The sequence below is a fragment of the Caretta caretta genome, chromosome 8, assembly GCF_965140235.1.
Source record: "Caretta caretta isolate rCarCar2 chromosome 8, rCarCar1.hap1, whole genome shotgun sequence".
NCBI lineage: Eukaryota > Metazoa > Chordata > Testudines > Cheloniidae > Caretta > Caretta caretta.
Genome location: NC_134213.1, coordinates 80,247,635 through 80,263,031, shown reverse-complemented (window position 1 = coordinate 80,263,031; position 15,397 = coordinate 80,247,635). Strand labels below are relative to the sequence as shown.

General features: G+C 41.4%; 1 protein-coding gene across 2 annotated transcripts in view; it reads left to right on the top strand.

Annotated features, from left to right (window-relative positions):
- DNASE2B (deoxyribonuclease 2 beta) overlaps nt 1-15,191 on the top strand; it is a 29,157-nt gene extending 13,966 nt beyond the window's left edge. Inside the window, exons 4-9 of one of the 2 annotated variants that reach the window (XM_048862465.2) lie at nt 1,263-1,319; nt 6,528-6,705; nt 9,818-9,899; nt 11,496-11,657; nt 13,920-14,117; nt 14,708-15,191. In XM_048862465.2, coding sequence (XP_048718422.1) covers nt 1,263-1,319; nt 6,528-6,705; nt 9,818-9,899; nt 11,496-11,657; nt 13,920-14,117; nt 14,708-15,051 — 1,021 coding nt within the window. In that variant the 3' untranslated portion in view covers nt 15,052-15,191. Of the gene's footprint in view, nt 1-1,262; nt 1,320-4,934; nt 5,023-6,527; nt 6,706-9,817; nt 9,900-11,495; nt 11,658-13,919; nt 14,118-14,707 lie in introns of those variants that run through there. The other variant, XM_048862466.2, reaches the window with a different exon arrangement.
- The last annotated feature ends 206 nt before the right edge of the window (nt 15,192-15,397 follow it).

The window sequence follows — 15,397 nt, the reverse complement described above, 5'->3', positions numbered from 1 at the left end:
AATAACTAAAGAGTCACATTTATCAGGGACTCATCCTTGAGGCTTGACCTATACTTAAAAGTTAGGTTGACAGTACCACACCCCTGATCACCGTAGGCACAGCTAACCCCCAGTTAGTAGCTTTGTCTAAAGAAAAGTGCTTCTGTCAATATAGACTTTGTTCTGAGCGGTAGTGTTCCCACAGGGATGGAAAAACCCCTTCCATTGGTCTAGGCTGCATCTACACTATGGGTTTATGCCAGCATAGCTATGCCAACATAGCAATGGTGGTGTAGTTTCTGTACCGTAGACACAGTCTTAGGTATAATAGCACTCACACCAAGAAAAGGACAGGGCAAGCAAAAATCACTGAATTGAGAAAAACCACTACTGTAACTTGACCGTTAGAAGACATAATGTCAAAACTCTCCTGGTGGCTGGTCTGATTGAACAATAAGATCTGAAGAAGGCTAAAGATGAGGTTTCATTAATGAGACTGAGAATTTGGTCCACAGTGTGGCATAATTAGGCTATATGAAATTGGTAGAGTAAAAGAATAGCTGATAAAAGTAAAATGGCTGTAACAATATTTCTTTATAAAGCTCTTTGAGATCTACTGATTAAAAGAATTATATAAGAGCTAAGTATTATTATTTATTATTTATTATATTCTGAAACAGTGCACAGCTGTCCTACCACAAAGGTACTTGCAGACAGGTGTGAGAACAGCTTTGGCTTTGTCAGACAAAAGACTCCACCAGAAAATTTAAGAGGGACCCAAGTTTCAAAGTTCAGATCCAGAACTGAATTCATACTTCTACCAAGTGATCAGGAACCAAAGTTAGGGCTACAGAATCCAGGGGGTCCGGTCCAATCAAATGCAAAAAAGATTCACAATAGGAGAGGTCAGCCAAACCTAACAATCTCTTCAAAATGTAAAATATGTATTATCCACATTTTGTGCACCAAATACCAGATGAGAGAGCCAATGCTCTGTATGCAGAAATAGTACTGGAAAAGGGAACGACCCCATAGCTTAGCATCTCATAAGAACACTAGTGCTTTGCAGCACTGCAGCTGGTTGGGAAATGTGTTTTTATTGCTGTGAAACATTGTGTTGAGGGCTGACGGGGTTGAAACTGAATCAAACAAGAGAAATGCACTTCACAAAACAACTTCTCCTTTTAAAATCTACAGTTTGCTCATTCTGTAGAGCTGAGACCAGAAATGACTGCAAGATCTTTATGGAGTTGTGCTTTTTTGCTGTTATTTTGTTCCATCAGGTCCCTGTGGGCAGCTGAAATTTCCTGCAGAAGTGAAGATGGTGACCCGGTTGATTGGTAGGTAAAGAACATGTATGGAGAAGTTTTGGAATGTAAAATCATTAAGTAGATGGATCAGAGAACTGTAATGCATATAAATTTGTGTCTCCGTCTCTTTTACTTTGGAGGTAGCCTTTGAACCATGTCTGGCGAGTGAAATGTAGATTACTGAAATCTGATTGAATTTCATTGTAACTAATTCATCATTGCATTATGACTAACTACAAAATGATCATTGGTTGACAAAAAAAACCTAATTTCCTATGATCAAAGTGAGCATGCAAGCTGTGTTCTTATGGCAAGCCTCTGGGAGTCAGGTGCATTTCAAGCAACATTGGTAGGACCCAGATTACAGTGAGTTGTTGCGAAAGTGGCTTTTCACTGCTAGGAAACTTGGTTGAAAGTAGGAAAGTTGGGACTCTTTGTTATTATCTCAGTCTTAGGCCAGTCCTCATAGGTGTCTGTATCATAACAAAACATTGGCGTGAATTGACCCCCTTCCGTAGCCATATCAGCTCAGTGGCCAAGAATTGATTGAAAAATAAAACTGAACCCTCTCCAGATGGATCCAGGCTGAGGCATATTGGCAAGCAGAGTGTGGGAAAGTGCTATTCTGTGATTAAAGAGAGGATGGGCTAATGTAGTGCCCACCTTTAAAAAAGGGAAGGAGGAGGATCCTGGGAACTACAGGCAAGTCAGCCTCACCTCAGTCTCCGGAAATATCATGGAGCAGGTCCTCAAGGAATCAATTCTGAAGCACTTAGAGGAGAGGAAAGTGATCAGGAACAGTCAGCATGGATTCACCAAGGGCAAGTCATGCCTGACTAAGCTAATTGCCTTCTAGGACAAGATAACTGGCTCTGTGGATGAGGGGAAAGCAGTGGACGTGTTGTTCCTTGACTTTAGCAAAGCTTTTGACACGGTCTCCCACATTATTCTTGCCAGCAAGTTAAAGAAGTATGGGCTGGATGAATGGACTATAAGGTGGATAGAAAGTTGGCTAGATTGTCGGGCTCAATGGGTAGTGATCAATGGCTCCATGTCTAGTTGGCAGCCGGTATCAAGTGGAGTGCCCCAAGGGTCGGTCCTGGGGCCGATTTTGTTCAATATCTTCATAAATGATCTGTAGGATGTTGTGGATTGCGCCCTCAGCAAGTTTGCAGATGACACTAAACTGGGAGGAGAGGTAGATACACTGGAGGATAGGGATAGGATACAGAGGGACCTAGACAAATTAAAGGATTGGGCCAAAAGAAATCTGATGAGGTTCAACAAGGACAAGTGCAGAGTCCTGCACTTAGGATGGAAGAATCCCATGCACCGCTACGGACTAGGGACCGAATGGCTCGGCAGCAGTTCTGCAGAAAAGGACCTAGAGGTTACAGTGGACGAGAAGCTGGATATGAGTCAACAGTGTGCCCTTGTTGCCAAGAAGGCCAATGGCATTTTGGGATGTATAAGTAGGGGCATTGCCAGCAGATCAAGGGACGTGATCGTTCCACTCTATTCGACATTGGTGAGGCCTCATCTGGAATACTGTGTCCAGGCCTCATCTGGAGTACTGTGTCCAGTTTTGGGCCCCACACTACAAGAAGGATGTGGAAAAATTGGAAAGAGTCCAGCGGAGGGCAACAAAAATGATTAGGGGACTGGAACACATGACTTATGAGGAGAGGCTGAGGGAACTGGGATTGTTTAGTCTGCGGAAGAGAAGAATGAGGAGGGATTTGATAGCTGCTTTCAACTACCTGAAAGGGGGTTCCAAAGAGGATGGATCTAGACTGTTCTCAGTGGTAGCAGATGACAGAACGAGGAGTAATGGTCTCAAGTTGCAGTGGGGGAGGTTTAGGTTGGATATTAGGAAAAGCTTTTTCACTAGGAGGGTGTGAAACACTGGAATGTATTACCTAGGGAGGTGGTGGAATCTCCTTCTTTAGAAGTTTTAAAGGTCAGGCTTGACAAAGCCCTGGCTGGGATGATTTAGTTGGGGATTGGTCCTGCTTTGAGCAGGGGGTTGGACTAGATGGCCTCCTGAGGTCCCTTCCAACCCTGATATTCTATGATTCTATGTCATCTTCTGGGACTGTAGGTCACTTGGGGCAGTCAGTCTCCAGAAATGCCAGTACTAGAACTGGCAGCAGTAACTGGCAGCAATGTGCTTACAGTGTTAAATCACTAAACTGATTAATTAGATAATGCACCTTGACCATGAAAAGTGTTAACTATTATTATTATTCATAAATCTAATCACAGGTCTTAGCAATGGAACAAGTACTGTTAGAAACACTGATCACCAACGATAAACATCAACCAATTTTAGAAAGAAAAGAGTCATTTCTTACAGATTGATACAAGTAACATACTTGTAAAATTAGGCCCTGATCCTGCTAACACATGAGCACATGCTTTACTTTCGGCACATGACTAGTGCCGTTGAAGTCAATGCTTCATAGTTCATAAGACTGTCTTTGTTCTGTGTTTGCTTAGCACAATGGGCTCTCATCCTAGGTGCTACAATAATTAAAATAATAATTAATGTTTGCAGGGTCAGATCCTTAGCACAGCCTGTCAACACGGTAAAGACAACATCACTTTTCATTCCCTTCAGCGTAGGATTTGTACATGTCTAAACACATAAACTTACAGAGTCCAGATGCTCAGGAAAATTCCTCTCCTGTGCTTGTTATTAAAGATTTATGAGACATCATATCCCTTAGGCCTGTACATTTTTGCTATTCAATTATATTGTTTATATTACACAATCATGGGTGTTAGCAATGAAATGATTCTATGACAATTTAAGACATTTTAAATGTTCAGAGACAAGTAGCTAAGGCCCCAACCCTGCAAAATGATCTGTGAAGGTGGACTCCTGCATCAGTGTGAACCCGTGTAGATCAGTTTACAAGTTTGGGTCCAAAGATACAAAGAATCAAGTTTTTAAGGGGGGAAAAGTGGGAAATTTCTTTTGAAGTATGGCTCCTTGACCAAGAAGGCCACACGCTTCACTTTTTTGGTAATTCAGGCCTGTTGCTAAAAAAATATTCAAGGGTTACTTGATTCCGATTTTGTGTGGTATGAAGTAGCAATGAGGAGCAGAAGTGAAACTGTTGCATAAAATTTCCTATCACACAAAAGACAATTGCGTGCTATAGAACAAATTGTACTGAATTCTAATTACAGTATTCAGTTAGCAGCAGGGTGAATTGAGTATTCAATATCTTTGGTTTCATTCTACAATATTCCATAGTTGCTTATTTTTGGCATTCTTGCACCTTCCTCTGTAGCATTTCATACTAAACTAGATGGATCACTTGTCTGATTTACTGTGGCAACAATTATGTTCCCAAGACTCATCTGGAATAAACTCTGTCTCAAGGGAACAAGTTGTCAAATGTCCCCAGGTATTTACATTACATTTAGGAGCTAATCTTGTAATCTTTACTTGTGTAAAACTTGCTCTGTACTCAATAAAAGTTTAATCTGCACAAAGGATTGTAAAATCAGTAATCTGTAATGAGGGCAGAATGTGCCTCTTCTTCATTCATTTGAATACTGCCTGGAATCTTTTCATAGGAACAGGACCTAAGGTGTTAAATTATGTAAGATGCTGATTTCCTGTTTCAAGGTGCTAGTGTCCTGAAGGCCACTGAAGTCAACGGAATTTGGGGACCCTCAGCACCTCACAGAAGGCACTCAGCATCTCCAGGATGCAGCCAAGGTTAGGCAGTATCTTGATAATTGTCCAAACAAAGGACATGGTAATTTAAAATATTCAGTTTGTAAGTAGCACACTAAAAAATGTTAAGAGCGGAGACATTAATTCTATTAACTCAAAATTCAGTCACAGGCAATAACTTTGCCATTTAAAGTGGGAAAAGTCCCTTTTTTGCGCAAAAACCATGGGAGCATCTACACTTGCCAATGACTTTTTGCAGTGAAACTCAGAAGTTTCACCACAAAAAGAAAACCACCTCCACGAGAGGCATACAGCTCTTACCGGTGATGCTTTTGCAGTGATGTGCAAGTGAAGACACATTCTTCCTATTTACACAGCTTTTAGCCTCCGGAGGATCTCCCCCAGTGCCTAGGCGACCACTCTGGCTGGCAGCTCTGCTGCTCTGATGCCCGGTAAACAGACATCCACCCCTCCCCCAGTAAAGCCCCTGGAACTCCCCTTCCTGTTTTCTTGGCAAGTCCTCACTTATCTGGCCAGGTGACAATGCCTGTTCCAGGGAGCAAACGATCTCCTGCTTGGAGCAATGTTGAGCTACTGGAGCTGATCAGTCTTTGGGGAGAGGAGGTTGTGCAGGGACCCAGGATGCGCCGTGATCACACACACACCCCTTCCCACAAGACCCATCTTCAAACTGGAGAGAGCTGCACTGTGGAATAGCTGCCCTAGAGTGCTGTTCTCATCAGTAATGGAAGTGCTCTCTGACGCCTGAGGAATTAAGTGAGTACACAAACCAGTGCTTTACTTTCACCGGTTCCCTATCACTGATGAAACTTACAGTGCAAAAACTCTGCAAGTGTAGAAATAGCCTTAGACTCCTAGCAACATCTGTGAAACCCCATTGCCTTCTGCACCTTTTCACAGGTGTAACTGATTGAAACTTACTGAACAGTTCTGTTTATGAACCACAAAGAGGAATAGAATCTTGCTCATTCTGTTTTAGCTGTGTTAGGGCTCTGAAGGGCTAACATGTAAAAAGCAATAAAAAAGATTTTCTGTCACCAGATGTGACACAAACAGAGAGCAGAATTGTTGAATAAGACAGTGTCAATTTTCAGTGTAGAATTACACTGCAAACTATTCTAAATAGCAATGGATGTGCTTCAGGGTGTCTAGAATACTAAGGGCCAAAGTCAGGCGCACTGTAAGTGGATTTAACTCCCTTAACTTCAATGGAATTACACACACTTACATTAGGGCTGAGTGTTGCCTAAGGCTTTTGTTTCCGCTGAAGCAAAGCTGTGTAAGTCTGCCATCCACAATGGCAATCACAGAACACTGACTCACGCTGTGGATATGTTTCTGTTTTACATATTTTTGGAACATACTTTTAAAATGTTTTCAGTTGAAGTTTATTTTCATGGATACAGTTCTCTCTGCGGGAGGCCCTGTTGACTCAAATCTCTCATGTGACACAAGGCAGAAGGGGCTATGGCTTATCCATCCCAATGGACTGATTTATAATTACTAATAATCCTTCATTGTTTCAGGTTTCTTCTTTACAAGTTACCAAAGTATATCAGAAAAGAGAGTCCCGGGACTGGACTGGAGTACATTTACATGGATTCTTTGACGCAAGCTTGGCAATTGAGTAAATTCCTGATCAATATGACACAGAGTGCCCTGGGGCAAACATTAAACCAACTTTATGAAGCTCATAAATCCAAGGCAAGGCATATTTTATTATCATTTTAACACATTTTCTTTATATTATAGTTTAAAAAACACTTCTAAAATGTAAATGAAATGAAACCAGTGACTGAGCCAAAATAAGTGTTTATAAGCATTGTGTGACCTGATGGATGAGGTTCAACTAAAATATTTCATATTAATAAAAAAGAGGAATACATTGACTGATCTGCACCAACACAGGTCTGAAAACATTCATAGAGGAGGGCAGATTGCTTGCAGGTTTACTGGAAGGCCCTATGTATTTGAGCAAGTTCTGGGTTGTAAAACCTTTCACAGTTTAAATATTGCTAAGGATTCCTTAGACTGTAAGCTTTTTGGGACAGTGTGACATTGTCTAATTAAAATATAATCATGCAAATCATTATTGCTACCACTGTTATATAATTGCAACAAATCTTATACAAAGTATAATACACGGCCAGAAAGGGTCAAACAGTTTGCAGGCTGAATGACCCAAAGCCAACCTTTAAAGTCATATTAGAAAGTATGCGAATGGTAATGAGGGCCATTCAATGTTAGATTGGCTAGAACTTTGAAATGCAAACTAATATTGTTAGAAGTGATACTAATTGTCTGTGTGTACTCATAAACGTTAGCCGTGTAAACAAACAGTTCCTGTCTGTCACTTATTAATTCAGAAATCAAAATGGAATATTAATATTTAGATGAATCTTGCGTGAAATAATGTCAGTGTCTATATGTCTCTTTGAAGTTTGTGATAGACTAACTAATGGATAAATTGCCTTATGTTAATTTGTGTAACTAATTACTGGTGGTGCTTAGGAAACAGAAGGTTACATCAAAAGCCTATTGTTTACCCAGGACTGTACAGTCAAGTGGCTGCTAGAAAACTGTATAAAAGACCCTTGGGTCCCAATCCTTTTTATCTCAGATCTCCTTAAGCTACCTCAGGGGAAGTTTGAGTCATAAGATTGAAATCCCAGTTAAGCTGGTACACCCTGAATATAATATTGGATATTGGACTGTAACCTATGGACTAAATTCTAAAAGAACTCTTTGCAACTACGAAGTTCACCATCTCTGCTATGAATATGAATCTCAAGAATTGAACTCATGTCTGTATGTATATTGATCTTTCAACCATACTCTCTCTTTTTTAATAAATTTTAGTTTAGTTAATAAGAATTGTCTGTAAACTTGTATTTGGGTGAGATCTGGAATGTTCATTAACCTGGGAGGTAATGTGTCCAATCCTTTGGGATTGGTAGAACCTTTTCTCTTATATGATTAAATAAGATTTTTATTAATCCTCATTATATCTGATTTGGGTAACTAGGTGTAGGCTTGAGGCTGGATTACTTTAAGGGAACTGTGTTATGGACTTCTGAGTAACCCGTGAAGTATAGCAGAAGCTAATTTGGGCTGGCTTACTAAATCTAAGTATTGGAATATCCACCAGTTTTGAGGATTGTCTGCCCCATTCTTTGCAGTTCACCCTAATTGAGTGACCTCAGCTGGCTCTCCTGGGAGCCCAGTTCCAGGCAGGAAAAGTCTTTTGGACTGTATTTGTACAGCACCTGGTGCAATGGTTTCCTTGTCCATGATGGGTTTCTAGGTGCTACCGCAATACAAATACTAAAGAATTATGATAAATAATATATTGCCAATAGAAAAGATATTCAAAATTCAGATTATTACACTGTCCCTATGGGTCCTGTCTTGTCATCCTTACTCATGCTGAGCAGTATTTGAATCTTCATGTACTCCCACTGAAATCAATATGGCTACTTGCAATGCAACATACTGTTTGATGAGCCTGATATTCCACTGTTCCACACCTTGCATAGTCATTTAGACTTGCGCAAAGTGGTTGAAAATGGTATTAGATCCAAACATCTTACACCCACTATATACAGATATAAATGACTATACAAGGTACAAGGAAGTGGAGAATCAAGCTCAACCTGAATACAGGTGGCAGAATTAAGCTTTATGTGTGTAACTATTGTTTGCTGTCCATATAATCTAGTATGTACATTTTCCTCCTTACTTTTCTGAGCACAGTGGTTCTTAGTCCTACAATTCTGAGTAACTTCACAACTGTCCATAATCTAGAGAATGTACCATCACTTTTCCCCATCTCTGGTCACAAAGGGGTGAATTAGACACTGAGTGTTAATCTTGGCTATGTCTTTGCATTTTTCTTGTGGGTTCAGATTAGACCAGTAACATTATTTTAACATTTTTAGTTTATTTGAATTTGTGTATGGGAGAGATTTCAAGAAGTCAATCAAATATTTGCATTATCCTTGTGCTTTGTAAGGGGAAGATGCTGTTTACAATCCCAGAATGTAGCCAATAGTTACTAATCTTTCAGTTCTGCCAAGATATGGGGAGAAAAACACCTCTAAACTCTACTGAAAACTATTAGGCCAGTGGTTCTCAACCTATTTACCATTGTGGGCTGCATATGAAGCTCTCTGTGTGTTATGCGGCCCTCATCTACATAGTATATACTACCTGTATGGCCCTGAGGATGTTACATCAGGCGCAGCTGTGTGCTGATTGGGCCGCAAGCGGCCTGTGGGCCGTCATTTGAGAACCACTGGATTAGGCAAAGAGAACTTTTAGGAAGGACAGGATGGAATATGTGTGCCTTGTTAAAGTTAGGACTGTTCCTCCTAAAGAAGAACAGTTGGCATGGCTGCATTTCCTAAACAAGCATTTGATAAACACTTTTCCAACATCTGGTTGTAAATCAACAACAGATTGCAAAGAAAAAGAAAAAGCTGCACTGCAGGTTGTTACCCAATAAAGTGCTTACAAATCGTGTTGTTGCACATATCTGACCTAGCCATCTCTCTGGGAAGGCCTCTTCTACTGTTCAGGAGAACATGCATTTTTTGGTTGCATTTCATATTACATGAAAGAATCAAAATCTCAAAGCTGTATTCTGTTCTAATTTATTCCAGTGCTAACCCCATTACAATCAATGAGGTTGCAGCAGTGTGAGAGGAGAATTTGTCCCAAAGTCTTCCATCTCTGAAGTTCTTTATTCTGTTACAAATAGAAATACTCTTTCCTTTCATCGAATTTAATGTGTCACAAATTGGATATTTCTCTGCAGAACGACAGCACTGTCTATGTGATATACAATGATGATGTCCCTCACTCAAAGCATTACAGCTGGAAACAAGGACACACTAAAGGTACAGGGATAGTTCTGTTCTCTGTTTTTTTCTTTATGGATGAGAATTTCTGTCTTTATCTGGCTCTATATATTGAAAATGAAACCCCTGTTTAGGCCAAAGCGAAAGAGCGGTTTGTGTGGTAGTGTTTGTGGTGTGGGTAATATTAACACATGCCAATGCTGTATCTACTTTTTTTGGATTTCTCTTCACGGCATCTGTGCTATAGAGCAGCTCCACATCTGTAGTGCCCTTACACCCTTCTCACAGGCGCTGAAATTGATATTCCTCACTTTTTGCAAGGAGAAAGCCACACTCTGCCCTTTGCCCAGTTGCGCATTGTGCTGCCAGCAACACTGGCTGGGACAGCAACAGCTTTTCAACTATCCTATGTGACAGAATGAGAAATACAAACCCCCAAATTCTGCTCTACCGATGGAAAATTCCATAGGAAGTTAAGGAACTGAGCCCACGATTCAGGAAATGACTTAAGCATGTGGTTAAGTCCCACTGAAGTCACTGGGACTTAAGCACATGCTTAAAGTTAAACACATGCTTATGTGGTTTCTGAATTGGGGACTCAGTGAATTTCTAATTGTTCCAAGGAGGAAGGGGGCCAGATTTGGTCAGACTCCCTGTAGAATGAGCAGAGTCTTTGACTCCCCTAAATCTTCAGATTGCAGATGTGATGAGGTCCCTGGAAACCTTGTCTCTTCTCTGCCTCCACGGCAGTATGCCTGCTGTGAGACCAATTTCTCCCCCCACCTGCTGCCTCCTCTAAGCCCCGCTTGGGGAGGGATTTGCTCAATGGTGGTGGACACCATGTTGACATTGTGAGTTTTCTCTTACATGATGAATCCCTTTCAGGCTGGCTGAGGATCAGGTGCTATGATGTGGAGACAGAGTCAATGCCATTATTCTTATGCTGTTAGATTTCTAAATATAATTTGGATGGGAAGTAGAAAGGAGGTGTTGGCCTTTGCGCTCGTTAAAGATCCCATGGTGTTTTTCCGAAGTAGGGGATCAGCTCCAGTCAGGTTCCACTGGCGAATGTATTAATCATTTTCTTTCCTAGCATGTAATGTAGCATTGTCATGAATCAGTGATTCTGTTCCATAGAGATGGCTGCACTTTGGTGATAGGTAAACTGATTCCTGTATTTATAGTTTGTAAAGTGCTTTGGGATCCTTTGAAAAAAATATGCTGTAGAAAGGCAATACAATGGGAACTAAAATAGCTGGGTTGTATTTCTAGCTCTGCCACAAACTTTCTGGGACACCATGGACAAGTCACTTACCCTCTCTATGCCTTGGAGTCCACATTTATAAAATGGGTCTAAAAGAGGTACGAAGGTCAAAAAGAGGTACAAGGATTAATGCAATAATATTTGTGAAAAGTTTAGAGATCCTTGAATGGGAGGCACCGTAGGTGTGCAAAGTGTTGTTGTTGACTTATTATCTATTAAGGTAATATATAATAGTAGCATAAATAAAGTTAAAATAGGACATTACCATCCAACTTGAATTGTATTGCCCTCTGGTATTAGAACAGTACAATGTTCTTCTGTATTTCCTAGATGGGTTTCTTAATTTATCTGCAATAACTGTACTTTGACAGGATTTCTGCTCTTGGACAAATCACAAGGTTTCTGGGGGATTCACAGCATCCCTCTGTTCCCTCCATTTCCTGAGGAGGGTTATGGATATCCACCAACCGGAAAGCAAAATGCACAGATGGCCATCTGTATAACGTTCAGATATAACCAGTTTGCAGAAATAGGTATGACAACCTCCTCCTCAGTTTGTGTGTAAAGGGCTTTGAAAATGTAAAGCTTTGTAAAAATGCATAATGGTCATTAATAATAATAATAATTTAAACTTTCTTCATGATTTAAAACATCACTGGGCGTTGTTGGAGCTGGAGTAACAGCACTGATACATCAGAAATATGTTGCAATGTTGTAGTCGTGTTTGTCCCAAGGTATCAGAGAGACGAAACTGGGTGAGGTAATTTCCTTTATTGGACCAACTTCTGTCAGTGAAAGAGACAAGTTTTCGACCTACATTGAGCTCTTCTCCAGGTAAAATATGGCATGTAGTAATAGCAGGGGTGGGAAGACAGGAATTTATATGAGGACCTTTTGTCACATAAAATATCAATACTAACACAAATGGAAATAATTCTTTTGATTACTGGCAGGTATCTCAGAATGTAATTCTGCGCTGAAAAGTGACTGTAAAAAGCATTGTGGGATGCAATGTTCATTGTCCCTCAATGCTTTTCATATCATGTGTGCTCGGTTTACAAGTCAAGAGATGACTCACTGAATTACCAGCGCTGCAAACTCAACCTGGATTCTGAAAGTCAAATTCTGTTCTTTCCTGATCACACATCTTCAGTGATAAAGATGCTGCAGGCCACATTACATCCCTGGATCACAGTCTAAGTTCTAATCAGTTACACCTGTGAAACCCTTTTCCCAGCAACAGGGCTGCAGAAGGATCCACAAAGGTGGACATAAACTCAGTGTCTCAATGCCCTGAATTTTAGGTGCCCTGCCAGTTATTGGAATCCACAGCCCTGAGTTAGGTGCCCAGGCTCCCTGTACAATGCTTGGGAGGGATAGGCACCTAAGAATGGGATTCACAAAAACCAACATGTTGGAGTGGAGAAACTATATAAATTAGCAAATAGGAAATGCTGAGGAGATGGGTGGGGTTTATGTCCTGTTCCTCAAAGAGAGCTAGGCAGCTAACAGGAGGCACGTCCTGCTACATGGGATTCACTCTCCTAGATTTAAGTGTCTAAGCCAGGTTAGTCCTTTCTTGCAAAAACCACTGGTGGTGCCCTTAAGCCCAGCATCACTGGAGCAGGGACTGGAACCTCAGTCTCCCAGGTGAGTGCCCTAACCACTGGGCTACAGAGCCATTCTCCCTTTTTCCCTGGCCCAATGTATATGTAAGTATTTTGTACAAACTTCAACAGGAAGGTCTGAGAAACATCTAGCCCAGATACCCCATAGCAGTGGTGGGCAACCTGTGGGCTGCATGTGACCAAGTCAGGGTAATCTGCTGGCAGGCCGTGAGACAGTTTGTTTACATTGACTGTCTGCAGGCACGGCCGCCCGCAATTCCCAGTGGCCGCGGTTCGCCGTACCCTGCCAATGGGAGCTGCAGGAAGCGGCGGCCCACCACTGCCCCATAGCCCACTGATTAAGGAACTCCCCTGGATAGTAAGAGACCTGAGTTCAAGTCCCTGCCCCACATCCGGCAGGGGAAACTGGATCGACCACATCCTGCGTGAATGCTCTGGCTGTTTGGTAAAAGAGCTGCACCGCCTCCAGCTGTGTTTTGGTGCTGATCCGGTAGGTGGGGAAATGCCAACCTGAGGATCCTGCTGGGGCTTATGCATGAGCTAGATGCTGGGCACCAGGCCAAGGGGGTTTTGCGCATGCTCACCAACAGAAATTAGGCACCTAGAAGACTTTACCAGTAGAAACATAGGTACCTACAGTATAAGGCAGCAGCAAAGCAGGGGTTTTGAGGATTTAAATTTTGAATTTAGGCACCTACAGTGGGAGTTAGACACTTACATCTTTTTGTGGATCTACCCACAGTGACCCTTCTGCAGCCCTATTGCTGGGAAAGGGGTTTCACAGGTGGAATGACTGGAACCTGATCCTGCAGACATGCCTTTGCTTAACTTTACACATGTGACCTGCTTGTGTGTGTGAAGTGTCTGCAGGACTGAGGCCTTCACTCACTGTTCTGTCAGTGATGCACAAGAGGAAATAGAACCCAGCTTACGCTCTCAGCTGTGTTGACCTGCAGGGCTAATAGGAATAAAAAGCAGGAGAAATATTTTTTGTCACTAAAGTCAGTAAATCTGACCTTGAACATACTAAAGAGACAGGATGTGAGGAGTGAAAAGGCACCAAATTTATAGTTACACTTGTCAGGTTAGAACCGTACTTTAGAACTTAATCGCTTATCTTTAATATTTCCTAATCTTGTACTTGTTAATGTCTTTGGTTTTGTTCAGACAAACAGTTGTTATGCTACAATCCAAACATCTACAACTGCTCCATCCCTGACATCTTTCAGCTTGACCTCCCAAATCTGCAAAAGCTCTGTGTAGGTTCTGCACTGCCTCTAGTCCCTTGGCGCCACCTCTCCAAACTCCAGTCAGCCCAGGGAGAAAACTTCCTCCACTTTGCTAAATCACGCTTTTTTGTTGATGGTAAGAAAAACTGTCCTTATCAAATACACGTTCTTGGGAAACAAACAAAGCATTTTCTTGGAGGGAAACAAGTTCAACCACAGACAGGAACATAACAGTGGGTAGGGAACATTGTTGCATCATAATACTGACACTTTTGGAAACCACTAACAAATACACAAAATAGGAGATATACTAGTAGCAAGACAGAGCAAAGAGAAAAGCTGCTTGGCACTTTGTATTGTAAGGTGTTCAGTATAGGGATCTTCTTAAAACTACTCTACTTTTACTACTCAAAGGAAAAAGATGGGCTTGTGTATTTCTTTTTTGCTGCTTCAGCATGTACAAAGAAGGTATGAACGATTTCTTTTCCAGTGTGTGTTTGGTTGGTTGCTTGCTTTTCCCTGCTTATTCCTTGCATTAGAGATTCAGGCTGTCTCTTCTCTGGAAGACTCTAAGGTGGTTGGAGGACTACTGACATCTCAAAAACTAAGAGATTGAGAGCTGAGAAAATGAGAGGGGAAGGGAATATTAGTCAGACTGTTTCAAACTACTTTTGTTCAGTTGTCTTTGTTAAACATCATTTTCCTACATCTTCTGAAATTACACAGATATCTACGTAGCCTGGATGGCTCAACAGTTGCAGACAGATTTGTTAGCAGAATCCTGGCAGCATGATGGACAGGAGCTTCCCTCAAACTGCTCTCTCCAACACCACGTCTACAACATAAACCTCATTAAGACACCAGGGAATTCCACTTTCCATTCCTATTATGATCATTCTAAATGGTGTGTTTCCTGGAGATATGAAGATCTGTGGACGTGCATTGGAGACTTAAACCGTGCTCCTCAACAGGCTTGGAGAAGTGGTGGTTTCATTTGTACCCAGAATCAGTACATTTACAAAGCTTTCAGACACATGATCTTCCATTACCATAGCTGTAATAACTCCTGATATGAATGAACCACAGTTCTCAAACACTGTACCCACCTATTACATAGAGTATGGAGATTCCCCTTCAGGTGCAATTCTGCTCTGAAAAATGGCATTGTAAGGTTCCGTGTTTGTCTCTTGAATCATTTCTGCAATAAAAGTGCTCAACTTTTTACAAGTAAAAAATTTGGTGTGTTTTTTTTTTCTAGCTTCCAGCCCAGTAAACTCAATCAGGATGCTAAGAATCAAGCTCTGTTCTTTCCTTCTCTGACCTTTTCAACAGTAGGTTCTGCCTGTCACACATACACAACCCAATTGCCTTTGGTGCGTGCATAGATGTAACTGATTGGTGCTTAGTAAGCAATGC